The sequence below is a fragment of the Eleutherodactylus coqui genome, chromosome 7, assembly GCF_035609145.1.
Source record: "Eleutherodactylus coqui strain aEleCoq1 chromosome 7, aEleCoq1.hap1, whole genome shotgun sequence".
In the NCBI taxonomy this organism is placed as follows: domain Eukaryota; kingdom Metazoa; phylum Chordata; class Amphibia; order Anura; family Eleutherodactylidae; genus Eleutherodactylus; species Eleutherodactylus coqui.
The window spans coordinates 59,263,072-59,280,363 of record NC_089843.1 but is presented as its reverse complement, the minus strand read 5'-3'; the positions used below and the strand labels follow the sequence as shown (position 1 = coordinate 59,280,363).

At 43.7% G+C, this 17,292-nt stretch overlaps 1 protein-coding gene across 1 annotated transcript in view; it reads left to right on the top strand.

Annotated features, from left to right (window-relative positions):
• The window catches only part of DCUN1D4 (defective in cullin neddylation 1 domain containing 4), a 42,885-nt gene that overhangs the window by 16,490 nt on the left and 9,103 nt on the right, over positions 1-17,292 (top strand). Inside the window, exons 2-6 of the mRNA XM_066573092.1 lie at positions 8,291-8,361; positions 10,985-11,024; positions 12,885-12,999; positions 14,626-14,717; positions 16,525-16,595. Of these exons, the coding sequence (XP_066429189.1) occupies positions 8,291-8,361; positions 10,985-11,024; positions 12,885-12,999; positions 14,626-14,717; positions 16,525-16,595 (389 nt within the window). The remainder of the gene's footprint in view (positions 1-8,290; positions 8,362-10,984; positions 11,025-12,884; positions 13,000-14,625; positions 14,718-16,524; positions 16,596-17,292) is intronic.

Sequence of the window (17,292 nt, the reverse complement as noted above, 5' to 3'; positions counted from 1 at the left end):
TGGACCAAAGAGGAACTGGCCATGAAAAGGGAGCGAACATAATTTATTTTTTGATGCCAGGTCACCTGACCATGATCTTAGCCACAGGACTCTTCTGGCAGAGTTGGTTAAGGCTGTTGCTTTTGCCGAGAGTTTCACCGACTCCGCCGCTGCGTCCGCCAAAAAATTGGTGGCCATTTTTAGTATAGGGAGGGAATCTATATTTTGTTCCCTCGGTGTTTTACTTGAAATATGCAGCTCCAGCTGCTCTAGCCATACCCTCAGGGTTCTAGCGACACACGTGGCTGCGACCCCTGGTCTGAGTGTACTGGCGGCTGCCTCCCAGGATCTTCTTAATAGACCCTCCGCCTTCCGATCCATTGGATCTCTCAGCTGTGTGGCGTCTTCAAAGAGCAAGGTCGTCCTCTTCGCCACCTTAGCCACTGGGACGTCCACTCTGGGTATTTCTTCCCAACTCGCGCATACCTCCTCCTCAAACGGATAGCATCTCTTAACCCCTCTGGAGGAGAAGGATCCCGCGTCGGTTTTTTTCCACTCTTTTTAGTATCATCTTGGAGATGTTGTTGTGGACCGGGAAGGTATGCTTACGTCTCTCTCCTAATCCCCCAAAGACCTCGTCTTGTATGGTGCGGGGCTCTTTGGGTTCTTCCATCTTCAGCGTGGCTCTAACTGATTTGATAAGTTCCGCTAGGTCCTCTCTATGGAAGAGGTACTTTTTGTAGTCCTCTTCTTCTGAGGACTCCTCGAGCACCAGCTCTTCAGAGTCTGAGTGCTCCTCTGGGCTATACGCCCTTTTCCGGGGTTTCGCCCCCGTTGGTGGCGTTTTTGGAGTTGTCAGGGCTGACCTTACTTCCTCTCGGACTAGCTTCCTGACGTCCTCGAGGAATTTCCCCCCCCCCCCCCCCCCCTTCCCCCGATTCGTCCTTGACTAGCTTGGCTATGTATGTTTTGCATAATGACTTCACATGCGAAGCCGGCAGTCTTGCGCCGCATTCTGCGCATTTTTTCGCTTTGGTTCTGGGAGGGGCATCTCTTTTATCCCCCTGGCAGATAAACCAAAATTTTGGCATATAAGGATGCAACATTCACCATAACATACACGAATATGCATGACCTTGTTTGCCCCACTGCTACTTACGGTTCCCGCTGCGGCTGAACATTCCGCAACCTCTGGTGCTGGAGCACTCATATTTGCTACTGGTGCTGCAGACACTCTTGGGGCAGCAAGCCAAATACTCACTGACTGGCCCTTGCTTGATCTGCGCCATCTTCTCTCAGGTTCCTTTTTTATTTTTTTGAATTTAGCGCCTTTAATTTTAAGCCCCGCCCCCTCCGAGCGCCGGCTGAGCCGGCCGCGATGACATCATCGCGCTAGTCACTAAGCCGGCGCCTGAGGAGAGCTGGAGCCCCGCTTTGAACCCCCCATGGGCCACTGCGGGAGGAACCTGGCCCGGGGGAACCACACCATGTGGCGTCCCGGGAGTCGCTCTGCAGGAAGGGAGGACAGACTGACCCACTGCCCTCCGATCCGCCAGTAAGATCTTCAGGCTGGCGTCTCCACGAGCCCCTCTCAGTGATCCTGCCTCCTGGCAGGACAGGAAGACACTGAGGAGGGGAGGACAGGGGGGAGATTTTAACCTCTCGGTGTGTTCCTGTCCTATCAGGAGGAGGCGATCTCAGGTGGTGCTGGTCGTGGAGACGACCTGGGAAACTGGGCTTTCAAGGGAACCTATTGCCTCCCTGTCGCACCATAAACTAAGCTGGAGTCGGCGTGCCATACTGAACGTCCAACTCTCTTCACAGTGCCATGCATTGCTGTAGGGAGGTGACAGGTTCCCTTAAAGCCCTTCCCACCACAGGGCATAACTGTATGCCCTGGCAGGCTGGTACTTAGCGCAACAGGGCGTACAGTTAAGCCCTACGGATAGCGCGAGATCTCTTATGATCCAGCGCTATCCGGCAGCGGGAGTCGGATGTCACCGATAGCCAGGCTCCCCCTGCAACAGCGGGGGTGCATCGGGATGGCGACCCCCGCTTTTAACCCTTCCCTGCTGCAATCTATGTCCTTAAGGGGTTAATACCCAGCCCAGATGCTACTGAATGCATTGCCCTGTGCATGGTGACAGTAAAGAGGCTGCATTGGCCTTGTCAAATAGCTTATTGGCTCGGGTGTAGAGTCTATACCGATGGGCTGTCCTTAGGATCGGCCACCATTCTTACGGGACTTACCCTTGTAAGGACAGCTGCCGTTTACCATTTCGTTATGTTGCATCGCTATCCTCTGTTTTTATGCATAAACTGAGTATTAATCATGTATGCATGCAGGGAAAGGAAATTCTCTGTTACAGGGCCGCCGTATCCCTTTAGGCAAGGCTTGCACTAGAAAAAACTGCAAAAGCTGTGTGTTTCCTTTTCCTTAAGATGGAGCTTGGTTGCTCCTTGCATATTGTTCTCAATGCAGCCCAGACCCACCCCACTATAGCTGCGGGGTCCATTTTTCTATCGTGGGACAGATTTGGAATTCTGTGTTCCCACTTTCATAGCAGAAGGAGAAAACTGAAATCAGAATGCTGGTATGAACCAAACTAAAGGCAGGCAGACACGAGCGCGTGGTAAAATGCTGCGTTTTACCATGTTGTGGACCTGCATATGGTATAGGTTTTGGCCTGCGCAGTACAATGTATCTCACGTGCGCTGTCATGCGCAGTCTTCCTGGCTTTTTTTAATTTTTTTTTTTTCATTTACCATTGTCATTTAGATAAATATGCACATATGCAATGTAAATACGTATGTACTACATGTTGTACTCTCCCATAGAGAGCAATAGGGCTCTAGCGCACATAATATGCTTTTTTTTTTTTTTTTTTTTTTTCTCCCAATGAAAAACCGCTAGTGTGAGTGTAAGGCCAGGCTCTCACGAACAGATTAGAATTGCTTGCATGATTACATATAATACCAGGTACATCGCGGCAATTCAAATACACTGATTTTCGCTGGTACACTCGCACTAATGTTTTTTCATTGTGTATAATACGCAAGTAAACAAATGCAGCACGTTCTGTTTTGCCATGTATTTCACGCAATGAAGTCCTATTTTCTATAGGTGCGTACAAAACGCTGTACTTGCACAATTTCATTGTATGTGTGCAGCATTTATACACAACATCGCTAAGCAACGGAGCCGAAAATCGCTGCAATACGCAGGTCCGCACCACAGTAAAATGCTGGCCTAACAGCAAAAATCTTGAATTGCTGTGATGTACCACGTATTATACGTGCGTAATACACAATTCAAATACGCTTCTGTGAGCCTGGCCTAGATGTGTCTTCAGCAAGCATCCCCTAGTGGCAGCTACTAAAATTGCATCAGATTTTAAAAAACATCTGTCGTAAATTTGTAGAAGGAATAAAGGGGGCCGTACATCCGTTATAGGAAAAGATGGCTGCTCCAAACCGGCTTTATGAGGAAGTATGTTGTTAACCCCTTAGTGACAGGCCTATTTTGTGCCTTAAGAGCCAAGTGACTTTCATTCCGCATTATAAGAGCTGTAACTTGTTGACAGCCCTGTGGGGGCTTTTTTGAGACCCCCCTCTAAAGTACACCTGATGTGTTGTATCCCTTTTATTACAGTTGTTGGCAGGAGATGGGAAAACCCCCAGAAATGTTACCAAATATTTTTTGGTTTGTTTTTATGGGATTTACCATTCAGTAAAAATAATATAAATTTCTTATCATGATTACTGCAATAATACATTTTATGTAGATTTTTTTTTTTTTACTACTTTAGCACAATAAAAGCCTGTTTTTTTTTGGTTTTTTTTTAAGACGAGTAATTAAAGCCTTTTTATTTTTCTGTCAGCGGAGCCATGCGGTCTTTTTCGGGAAGGGTTGTAGTTTTTATTACCATTTTAGGGTACACGGGACTTTTGTATTGCTTTATATTGTGCATTTTGGTAGGCTAACAAAAGAAATATAGCAATTCTAGCATTACTCGTTTTATTACTTTTTAAAGCTTTTACAGTGTTCAGTACGTGCGATAACAATATTTTCATTGTTTGGGTCGTTCCAAATGCACTAAGCTCTATTATGTACTGTTTTTAATATGATAAAACATAATTTTTTAAATCTTGCAAAGATTGTGGGGGATTCTTTTTAAAGCGGAGATTTTTTTGTAAAATTAAACTTGTATTGGACCTTTTTTTTTTTTTTTTATAGTTTTAGTCCGTCAAGGAGAGTTAAAGATGCAATTGTTCGATCACTACAATACTACACTGCAATAATTATGTAGTGCATTCTACTATGCCTATGACAGCAGCTTATTAGACTGTGCTCGAGGCAGAGTTTAACAGGCTACTTTTACATGGCAGACACGGAGGCCTTTGTCAGGTGTTCAGCTATCAAGAGAAGCCAATTGGTATCTTGTGATCGCATTTTTGGTTACATATGGGTGACAAGAGCCCCTTCCCCTGTTGGATAATTAAATGCTGTATTTGCTATTTGCCTGTGGCATGTAAGGGATGAAACTGCCAGGATCTGAGGTTTCTCCACTTCTGGCAGTTAGAGCAGGAGCCTGGCTGTCAGTCAGCTAAACCACCTCCCTTAAAAGATGTATGTGCAGATTTAAAGTCAATTAGTCAGGTATCAGTCACTATGGGGTTAAAACAGGTGAGGTGACAGGTCCTACCACAGCCAGACAAATTTACTATAATGTCCACCGGAAGCTGACATAAATTTTAGTATAAATCTACACTCTTAGCTGGTGGAGATTCCTGATTTGAGCCTAAAGATGGCCAGAAAGATGCTGTAAATGTGGCACATCTTACTCCGCCGCACTTCATATTAACCCTTTCTAATCCAATTTGTATCCTGGTTTTCCTAGGGGGCTTACTCTTTTTCTGCTGTTATACAACGGCGCTATATGCTGGCCAAAGCCAGTACTGCATGAGATGACACATTGGATAGGCTCCAACAGCAGAGAGGCTGGCAATATACAGTAAAAGCACCTCAACGGACGTCTTCCAACATCGGAGCTGTACCGCCTTAAATCATAATGTCTTCAGAGGTCGGACAGTGGATTGGAAAGGGTTAAGACTCTCTACAGATTTCCATTGGCTCATTCTACCATGGGTGCCCAAACAAAACCTGGAACCCATTAATCAATGAGTTCTGTCACTTTGAATGACACGGCAGCCATTTTATTTTTCGTTCTTTACTTTTCAGACTAAAAACATGGTTTTCGTTGCATTTCGGGGGAATACAGTGTAAGATATGGCAACCATAATTAACTTTGTTTCCACATTGCGCACATTGTTACAGGCGTAAATACACCATGTGGTATACATGAGACCTCGGGCTAGATCTACACAGTGACTGATCATGTGACATCAGGATTGCAAGGTCGCGTTGTGACCGCCAAGTAGTAATTGTGAATTTGCTTGCTTCATTACATGCAACCGTGACATGACCGTTGTGCCAATCCAGTCTTGGGTGATTTTTGGTTGCAGATCGCAAGTGGCTTTTCCAGAATACAGCTCAGTGGCAGTTGTGTACCAGTTAGGCCCCCTGCGCTCACCTGACAATCTGTACTTGGATGGACCCGGCAGCCTGCCGTCGCACAGGCGCAGTACAGATTTTTATTTTCCCTTGCGCCGTCACTAGGCGATGACACTGAATCCGAGATCTGTCCACAAAGTGCATGGCGGACGGGCCGTGGATTGGATGGCTTACACTGACTTCAATGGAAGTCGTCGGTGCGGAATCCACACAAAAATGGAACATGCTGAGCTTTTTTTTTTTTTCCTCCGTGAGTAGAAATCGCAGTTGATTCCCGCTTGCATGGAGGAAGCAGCAGTTCTCCATAGTAAGTAATAGGCGGTGTTTGCTGCGGATTCGCGGTGCGGACGCTGACCACGAATTATACAGCAATAAACAGGAGCCCTAACTTGTGACATGTCAACATCTAATGGGTTTTGTCCATTCTAAGGCCTCATGTCCACGGGCAGGCCGGATTCCGCATGCAGGGGCCCGCAGTGGAATCCGACTCTGCCTGCGGCCGAGGACCGTGCGTACCTGTCTGGGTGGTCCTCCTTTACTGCCGATGTGTGTAGAAGCGCTGGCAGTAGGACATGTGTTGTAGAGTTGTGTTTTTTGTTTTTCTTTTGTTTTTCCAAACTCCAGCTTTCCCCACGGAATCTGTTGTCCGTCCGCAATGTGAATTGCAAACGGGCCGCAGATCAGATTGCTTCTATTGTCTTCACTGGAAGCGGTCCGTGCGGGAACCTCACTGAAAACTAACAGGCTGTGATTTGATTTCTCCATACTTTAATTCAGGTGTGGACGTCCATGTTTCCCTATGGGTGGTTTGAACTGCGTATCATCTACATGGGTGCCCCGTGCGGATTCTGCAATTCAAATTCACCCGTGCACATTGGGCCTAAGTTCCGCATGAGTAGCAACCAAGTTGTACCCTACAATAGTCCTACAACAGCAATTTACACACCATTATGGCCATACAGATGGATGTCCTGTGATCAGTCTCCTTAAAGGGGTTGTCCCGCGCCGAAACAGGTTTTTTGTTTTTTTTTCCAGTAGCCCCCCTGTTCGGCGCGAGACAAACCCGATGCAGGGGTTAAAAAAGAAAACGGGATAGTGCTTACCTGAATCCCCGCGCTCCGGTGACTTCTTACTTACCTGGTGAAGATGGCCGCCGGGATCTTCTCCCTCGGTGGACCGCAGCTCTTCTGTGCGGTCCATTACCGATTCGAGCCTCCTGATTGGCTGGAATCGGCACGTGACGGGGCGGAGCTACAAGGAGCCGCTCTCTGGCACGAGCGGCCCCATTCAGAAAAGAAGACAGGACTGCGCAAGCGCGTCTAATCGGGCGATTAGACGCTGAAAATTAGACGGCACCATGGAGACGAGGACGCTAGCAACGGAACAGGTAAGTGAATAACTTCTGTATGGCTCATAATTAATGCACAATGTACATTACAAAGTGCATTAATATGGCCATACAGAAGTGTATACCCCCACTTGCTTTCGCGGGACAACCCCTTTAAGGCACTTTAACACAGCCTGGTGATCAGGCAAGTGAAACTTTGAGCTTTGGTCTCTGTTTACGTCATGGCGGCCTGTGGTTCCATCTCGATGCTGTTTAGGGTGAATCACACAGAGACTATACCGCTATGTGGATGCCACTATTTTCACTGTAGAACAATAGTGCCAGCAGTGGTGCCCCATCCAGCAGAGCAAACTTTCATTGTAACAACGATTTGGGGGAGATTGCTACATACATTAACTACAGTTGATGAAAATTAGAATATAATTTCACATGTAAGAACACTTGGGCGCAAAATTTGATGCAAAAAACATGATGCCATCTGTGTCCTGCCCAATGTACACATAGGGGCATAGATCCTGTCTGTGTGCTGGCTGTGTATTTCACGGAGAGCACAGGGACCCATTATAGCCATCTGGACTATTCGCACAGGCATGGACTGATGGTTCATGTGAAAAAAAAAATTGCAGCATGTCTTATTTTGATCCTTATAAACCAGAATCTGACGTATAATGTCCGCTGCCCGCAGGGATCGGGCAACACACAGAGTTACATATACAGTCGTGTGAATAATCCCTTACTGGAGACTTACCAACTCTGCTGAGTCCAGAAGATCCCCTCCTTCATTACAGGAGGTTCTTGACCGCCCTGGAGGAGCACAGGATATCGGTTAGCTTTACGCCGCATGCACACTACTGGGCCGGATCCTGCAGTGGAATATGACCTGATGCCCAGCCGATGACACCTGCGTACCTGTCCCAATTCTTTTCCTGTGTGCTGCGGATGCACCAACTGGCGCACATGCGCAGTACAGATTTGAACGCACCGTCGCTATGACGCGGATCCAACGGCCTTTCTGCAATGATGATGATAGTGGACGGGCCACAGGATGAACTGCTTCCATTGAGTTCAATGGAAGCGTCTGTGCGTAGGCCGCACTAAAATAGAGCATGCTGCAATTTATTTTTTTTCCCCCGCCAGCAGAAAATCGCAATGTATTTCTGCTCATGGGCAAGAAAAAACGTCTTTCCCATAGCATGCTACGGCAGGTATATGCTGTGGAATCCGGAAGCAGACACCCACTCGGGATTCTGCCATGCAAATCCACCCATGTGCATTTGGCCTTATATCGTGTACATGTATTGTATTTTTAGTAGATAATTTTTTTTTTTCTCAATACTTGAAAAATGACTGCCATCTTGTAAAACCGTTTTTCTTATCTCAACTTGCAGATTTTCAACTGAACTCTCATCTATCAACACTGGCAAATATTCACAAGATATACCACACACTCAACCGGCTGGTAATAATAACTCATTGATGTGAAGATATATTAGACTTGTTACATGCAGTTTATTCTCTGACAGCAAATTGTAAAAATCCATCTCCATGGGTTTTTCATTTTGGAGAGAGTGGAGGTTATTGAATAATAATAATCAGGTCTGGCTGTTGTTATAGGGCCTCGTGTACGTATACGGCAGTTTGCCGAGCGGCTGTATATTTACCGCCCCCCTTTCTCTCTGCCACATCTTATCATTCAAATTCCGGCGATCCAGCGAGAATCTAAACCATTATTCAGTGTAAAAGGCCCTCACCGCCTCTGATCCGGGTGCCGTTATCAGAACCTGATTTAGTTCGGGTGCCGCTATCAAGACCTGGATCAAAAGCTGTTGGTTTAACCCCTTGAGTGGCACGCCCGGAAATTTTCCTGGACGAGCTCCACTGCAGATAGTGATATAGCCCGGAAGATTTCCGGGCTATGTATCACTATGGGAGCTGCAGAGCACAATGCCACAAGCTGTGGCATTGTGCTCTGCCTGCACAGACCCACAGAGAACAAAGCAGGACATTGAGAAGCAGGAAGATATTGCCGATATGCCGGCAGTCTCCTGCTTCTAATCTCCTGCTTTGTTTATAGGTTGCCATAGAGACCATCGGCTTGTCAGAAGCAAGCCGATGATCTCTGTGGCAGGGAGAGCTGGTGCTTGGCTGTCAGAGGACAAGCAGGCACCAGCTCTTACAGCAGAGATCAGAGAAAACCTCCGATCTCTGCTGTGTTAACCCTTTACATGCGGCAGTCTGTGACTGCAGCATGTAAAGGGCTGTCACTGCAGCATGTAAAGGGCTGTCACCATCAGACCCCCGGAAAGTGATCAGGGGGTCCTGATGGGTCCCTGTGGAAGTCCCCTAAAGGGATAAAAATAAAAAAAGTAAAAAAAAACGAAAGTAAAAAAAATTATTAAAAAATAAAAATAAAAACCCTTGTCTCCCTTTACTTTGTAAAAAATGTGAAATAAAATCACACGTGGTATCCGTGCATCATAATGACCCAGAGAAGGAAGTTGGTACGTTATTTAACCCCTTAATGACATGGCCCCCTTTTTTCTTTTTTCCCCATTTCTTTTTTTCCTCCCAGAAACCTAAAAACAGTATAAACTTGGTATCGCCGGAATCATGATGACTCAGAGAATAATGATATCACATTATTTATTCTGCATGTTGAACGCCGTAAAAATGAAATCCAAAAAACAAATGGCAGAATTTCTTTTTTTTTCCCCCCAATCTCCCTACAAATGTTTTTACAAAATTTATGCAATACATTATATCTACCCCCAAAAATGATGCCATCAAAAAGTACAACTTGTCCCGCATAAAACAAGCCCTCATATGGCTGTGTCAATGGGAAAATGAAAAAGTTATGGCTCTTGGAACGCAACTGCAAAATTAGTTGAAATTCAATGATTAGACCATTTAAAAAACCTGCCCTGGTGGGCACGACAGGGTGGTAGGAAACCCGCCACTCAAGGGGTTAACCCTTCCCATACTGCAGGAAACCCCGCAATCGTCAGGTCCCTGCAGCACAGGAGTTATTAGCTGTCGCAGTAATTAATATGGGGACCTTTTCCAAATGTTGCGTGTTCTGACAGCTTGATCCATCCTGTGCTGCAGTAACCCGCCGATCACGGGGTTTCCAGCTGTATTGGGATAATTCTGAATCGTCCCCCAAAAGCGGAAACGCTGCTTCCTCATTCCGGTAATTCCTGTAACATCAGTAATGACATCATCGTAATTACATTCCCTCTGTATGTCTGCGACTACAAATCACTAAGGATGGTTTCACAGGGCGATACCTCAGCAAGAAAATCGCGGAAATGTCGCAATTTTGCTCATGGGGTGCCTGAGCGGCAGCAGTGCATTTTCTCTCGAGAAAGACGATAGGACTTTCTAATGTTAAAAACGCATTGCATGAAAATTGCGAGTTTGTGCATTGTAAAACGATCAAATAAAGGCTGCATAGGGAAACCTAAGCTATTTATTTTTTTAATTTAATTTTTTTAAAAGCAAGAAAATGCAGAAAAATAGAACATGCAACCATTTTTTTTTTTTTAAATTTTTTTTGCACAAGTAAAATGGAGGCTGCGACTAAAGCTAAGGGAAGAACATACATTTATGGCTACAATAGGGGTTTTATTTATGTTCTATAATGTACATGTATGTGATATAATTATACATGTTAGTTGAGCAAACTACCTTGAATCATAGTGTGGGAAAATGAGGAAAATAACCCTTTTTTTTTTTTTTCTCCTATTTTCTTCTTCCCTTTTTCGGTCCCCTCCCAAACAACAACTAAAAAACTACTACAAAATTAATATCTACTCCAATTTTAAATAATAAGGACTTCTCGTGTTCTGAAAATAAACACAGCATTTTTTGGTAGACTAAAAACTGGCAAAAAAAATCACCTTTTAGAATACAGCATTCCAAAAGGTGAAATCTTGCTCAGGACATGAAGACCAAAACACTTCTGGTCATGAAAGGGTTTAGATGCAGCAGAAAGCATATAAGTCAATACAATGTCTGAAGCGCATTGAGACGCGAGTCTGTATGATATGTTAGTAGATTAACTTTTCATATCCTGTTTGTAGAACTTGACGGAAGACGTGGGTCAAGACGATCACCAGACAGGTAGACCTTTAACATCTAATGTTCCTTACGTTTATTTCTAGGTTTAACACTATAAAAAAAATTGTAATGTATCCATGTGAGAAATAAGAATCTCTCATCAATACGGTTGGGCTCTGTTCAGACTAGCGTAATAGTTTCTGATCTCACTGGAGCCATGACTGTTATGATGGATCCAATCTGTAACAGATCCCGTTGACTCTGTAGTCTACACTATTTTGACATCCTGAAGCAGAAACCTGTCCCTAATGGTAATGTGGACGGAGCCTTATCCTTACAATAAAGGGCCTTTTATAGGCCCGGCTATTAAGAACGAACACCTTTCCCTGATCACTAGGCCATGTAGAAGTGTAATCTTTTAGCTTTTTATCAACTGATCTCCTTGTTTATGCTGTACAAAAAACTTTAGTTCTTGGCAATACATGTCCCCATATGAACGAGGAATGTAGTGCTGATTAATGCTGTGGTCTGCAGAAACTGTAGGGCAAGTGTCAGAAAAACTAAAGCTAATAATGAATTGATTCTTGCAACAGAGGCCTAAAACAATAAAAAAGGATTTGGGGGGTATGTCAAAGGCAAAAGAAAAGTCAAAGATTCTATTGGATGCTTACAGGATGAAATGATGAATTGGTTAAGAAAAATGTTGAGAAGGCAGAACTTTTAAATTCCTATTATGTATCTGTTTTCTCTCAGAAAGTAGATGGAGATCAGCTGATCTTCCCTGTGCTATTGGAGGAATAAAATAATGCAGGTTATCTATAAGCAGAGAGATGGTGAGGGAACACTTAACTAACTTAAATGAATTCAAGTCTCAAGGTCTGGATGAATTACATCCTAGGATACTAAAGGAAGCAACGGAGGTAATTGCCGAGCCACTCGCCATAGTCTTTAAAAATTCCTGGAGAATAGAAGTCCCAGAAGATTGGTAAAGGGTAAATGTTGTCCCCATCTTCAAAAAAGGGAAGCAGGTGGATCCAGGAAACTACAGGCCTGTGAGCCTGACCTCTATACCGGGAAAGATCTTTGAACAAATTATTAAACGTCATGTATGCAAGTACTTGGGAAAAAATGGAGTAATTAACCAGAGCCAGTATGGGTTTGTAACAAACAAGTCATGCCAGACTAATCTAATTTCCTGCTATGACAGAATTACCGACTGAGTTGATCAGGGAAATGCAGTGGATATAGAATATCTTGACTTTAGTAAAGCATTTGACAAAGTATCTCATACCATACTTATTAAAGAAATGACCAAATATAGGATTGACAAGATAACTGTTAAGTGGATTCAGAACTGGCTGAGTGATCGTACTCAAAGATTGGTCATAAATGGCTGCACATCCAAGTGGAAGAATGTATCAAGTGGGAACCACAAGGCTCTGTCCTAGCCCAGTGGTGTTCAACATTTTTATAAATGATCTGGAGGAGGGAATTGATGGAAAACTAATCAAATTTGCTGATGACTAGAGATGAGCGAGCATACTCGCTAAGGCAAACTGCTTGAGTGAGTAGTGCCTTATTCGAGTACCTGCCCGCTCGTATCTAAAGATTCGGCTGCCGACGGGGGAGAACGGGGAGGAACGGAGGGGAGATCTTTCTCCCTCCTCTCCCCCCCGCGCTCACTGCCGCAACTCACCTTTCACACATGCCGGCAGCCGAATCTTTAGAGACAAGCGGGCAGGTACTCAAATAAGGCACTACTTGCTCGAGTAGTTTGCCTTAGCGAGTATGGTCGCTCATCTCTATTGATGGCACAAAGCTAGGAGGGATAGCTAACACTAGGGAAGAGAGGGAGTATTCATATGTGTGGTACACATCTTATATAGAGAAATAATTTCTCATCTGTTTCCTATTCTTATTCAGGAAGTCTGCGTTCCTGCAGTACCTCGGACTGCTTCAATAAAACTATGCCCCCACGAAAAAAGAGGAGACCTGCTGCTGGTGACGACCTGTTGGCCAAGAAAAGTAGACATGATGGGTGAGATTAACAGCAATATCTATTTATGGAAACCTTCCATAACAAATTCTAAACTGTTTCTGCAGACTTTGGAATGTGTTAAGGCCCATTTACACGTATTGACTGACGCTCAAAATTAGTTCAAATGACCGAAAATGATTGATAATCATGACCTATAAACGCTGCTATCATGCACTTTTTGTTTGAACGATGATTTTAAGGTGAACTTAAAATCCATCGTTCAGCTATTAAGAGAGACTGCAGGCTGTTAACTCCATGGGAGCTGGCAGATAACATTGTAACCTGCGGACAGCAGAAGAAAATAATGCAGCTGTTTGCACAACCGGGCGTGTCATTAATTGCATGCTGGGCTCTGCAAACAGCTCCTGGAAGTCCTTTTTACATGCAAGTGAAGATGATGGTGTTAATGGCCATTAACACTTTATGTAAAAAGATCGCAGTCGTTTGAAAGATTATCTTTGCATGTAAAAGAGCTTTTACCCATATTTTGTTTTTACAAATTAAAACCACAAAGTGAAACTTTTTTATATATTTCTATAATCTGTTTTGTGTTCATTTTTTTCCAATTCTCTTTTGTGTATATGACTACGGGGGTCTGCCACCTTGACTGAGCTCAAATTAACAGCATTAAGAAATTTGCTTTATAGAATCTTCATGGGCCATAGACACAATGGACAGGAGAGTACCTATAGAGGTCATTATGCAGGGGAGGAGGTGAGCTGTGACAATCATTCTGTGGATGGTAGATGCTCTGTTATCTATATATAGGTGTCCCTTTTTATTGTTATCCTGCCTGGGATGATAATGAGATGACAGCTGAAACAGGAAGTGTCCGACTATTGGGGTTGGTGGTCCGTGTTAAAACTGCTGGAATTTAGTTTTTTTTTTTCTTGTTAAATATAAATGGTGACAGTGAGAATTAAAAAGAAAATTTGCCAAAAATTCTAAAATATGTTTAACATAAATTGATTTATACAATAAGTCTTTTTGATTACACTTTCCTCTAAAGGTATGTTTACACATAGTGGAATATGGTGTGGATTTTCAGCAGTGGAAAATCCACCCCCAAAGCTGTACCATTAAAAATCTATTAAAAAGGTAAAATAGGCTGCATATCTGAACCAAAGCCTGTGCCAATGGTGCTGATTTTGATACTAGGAAATGATGCGCATCTTCAACTATGTGTGAACATTCCCTGAGTGGGAAATGAACTGGCTGCACTTGGCATCTAAGGGTTCGGCCAGACAGGTTGTGCCAGGATTCCACCGTAAAGACGTCAACAAATTTATGGCAAAATCCATGAGTATTCCATAAGGATTAGCCATTGAATTGACCCTATACACTTTGTAAAGTGATAAACTGTGTTATTAGATGGGCGGCAGCACAGAGGGCACTACGTGAGGGAAGACTAAAGGGGATCCGTGCCTTAAAACCATGATTTACTACAGGGACGTATCTAGTCGGACTGTTTCCTTGTAAAATAATTTTCAGTAGTACAAACCTATGTGGCCTGTAAGTGCTCAGAGATGACCAAGAGATGCTAGAAGACTGGTTACTACTGGCAGCCCCCCGCCGCGGTGCACAGTGTTACTGAACATCATTTCTCTCTACGTCTTACCATTTAAGAATGTATAAGAAATACGACCCTTCCAGGATAAGAGCAGAGGACGAAGCTTTCTCGAGCAAGAGGTGCCTAGAATGGTTTTATGAATACGCAGGTATGCTCCAAATATTTAATATTGTTTTATAGTTAAAGGGGAAATACAGTTCTAATGTCACAAGCCACTGTATGAACTAGAGTGAAGACCCACAAAGTAGCAGCCGCATCTCTCTGGAGGCCGTCATTAAATTGTGATAGGGGTTTACATAGAAAAATTACATAGTTTACTGTAATACTGCATGGGTCTGCCCATGCTAGACAACTTTCTTTTAATAAGATAGAAGCTCAAAATTGCTATACAAATATGTATCTAATGGGGATGATTGCCACTTATTTTACCTTGATTCTTGCTCCTTGACTGCTTTTTGGCTCCCCTTTGTTTAGGACAGAGCTGTGGATCTGTGACTATAGTTTAGCTAAGGTACCTAATCTGTAGTCTGGGACACACCCTCTGCCATCATTGGTTCAGGCTGCAGAGGAAGCAGACTGGGGGTGTGTCCCAGACTACTTCAGATTAGGCACTGTAGGTTAACTATAGTCAGAGATGAGCCAAAAAGTAGTCAAGGAGCAAGAGCTGAAGATAAAATAAATGGCAACTAGTCATCCCTTGTAGGCAATGACTTACATACTGGTTTTGAGCTACTCACTGGAGGGTCACTTTAAAAATACTTCAAGATCACTGAAAAAAGACTAGAAACATCCTCTCTTTCTCACTGTAGGGAAATAAGGAAACGTACAGTTTATTAATACCTGTAAAATATCACAAGCTGATTAAAGCAAACATTCTAAACCGAAATAAGTCCAGATTGGATTGCTCTCTGAACTGTTCAGATTCAAATAACGGCACCCATAACTGTGTACTCTTCATGGGGAGGAGGTTTGGAGCCATAGAAATATACAAGGGGAGATGGTTAGGAGATGAGGATCTGCTGGTGCATCGTTCTCCTATTCTCTTCCCTCTTTACTTTAGCCTCCCTGTTGCTCCACTGTGTAGAAGACAGACTGTAGATTTTTATTTTTTTAGAATAAAAGATATTTAAAAAAAAAACCACATCAACATAATGTTCGTCATAGTTAGATCATAGACCAATAATCGTAAACCAGAATAATAATGGCAATGAACACTTCCCATTCCTGATTCCCTCAATATATTATAGCAAACTAGGTTGGTCTTCCAAACCCTATGCCGCGGAGCTAGCCTTTGGTAGAAAATGAACGGAGAGTATTCTGTTAGCCCCGGTTAGGGTCCGGCGGTTCTGCCTGCCAAAGGAGGGGGGGTTGATTCCATTAAAGGAGATCCCCATTCTACTTTTCCATTATTTCATGCTTGTGCATGACTCCAACCTCTCTATAAACCCTACCCAGTTCTATCTGAGGGAGAATTCTTCTCATTTTTCTTCTTAGATGCGCAGCTATTTGGGGAGGGGAGGGAGGAGCAGCCAAACAGAAAGCGATTGGAGGTAAGGAAGGTGATGGAGGAAAGAGGAGAGCGGGGAAGAGGGTCCCGAGCGATGGACCTCGGCCAGTCAACTATTGATGACCTATCCTGATGATAGGTCATCAATAGTATTTCCCTGCAAAACCCCTTTAACGGATGACTGACAGCCATGTGCAGTGCTCGGCTATCTCCATAGACAGTGATGGGACAGTTCAGTGGTCATGCATGCTCACCACTGCTGTTCTCGTAATTCCTGGGGGTCCCAGCGGTTGGACCTCCAGCGATCGATCACTTATTGCCTATTTATCATAGATCATAAATATTTTTTTGTTTTAAAATACTTTCCATTTAAAAGCGCTACTGTAACTACACAGTTCAACTTGTGACCCTAGAATCTGTAATAAAAATGTCATGCTTCACTTTACAGGAACTGATGACATAGTAGGTCCGGAAGGCATGGAGAAGTTTTGTGAAGATATTGGCGTAGAACCTGAAAATGTAAAACTTATTTTTTTATGCACTAGCCTATAAAAAAAAAAAAATACAAAAGGTAGCTTATGCATGTCCCCTATACACATGAGTGTAAATAAGGGACGGCAGATTTATGTTTGTGTGCTGCAGATCCACAATAACATTTAGCACTTTTCGATAGGAAAATCCACCTGCAGAAATCCTGACACATCAGGAAGTGACTTTTTTTTCCCCTGCTCACTGATTTGAAATCCCTACGTGGAAAAAAACTCCATGCTACGTAGACTGCGGCGCAGATTCGTATCCAAAAGAATGGGGCATCAAATTGTGGCAAAATTCCGTCATGTGACCTTGTGCTAGTTACACATTCCACAAATTCACCCATTTTATGGGTGAAGAATAGGACATCCAGATGCATGTGAATGTGCCGTGGTCTTATTTATTGGCCAACACATGTACTGCTGTCCAATGTGAGTTGTGCCCGAGTCTCATGAACGCACTTATAATAGTGTGACACTAAGCTTGGGGTACCTGTGTTTTTTTTTTGTTTTTTTTTCCCAGTTGCAAATGCAGGTGCAGCCCAATAGTCAGTGGTAAACCCCATGAACTAGCCACGGTTGGTTCACACTGCTGAAAATGTGGAAATGATGGCAGATTCCCCCAGTTGTCTACCGTAGCAGTCATAATAATCCTCTTGGCGTCAGTGGAGATAGCTGATAGAACA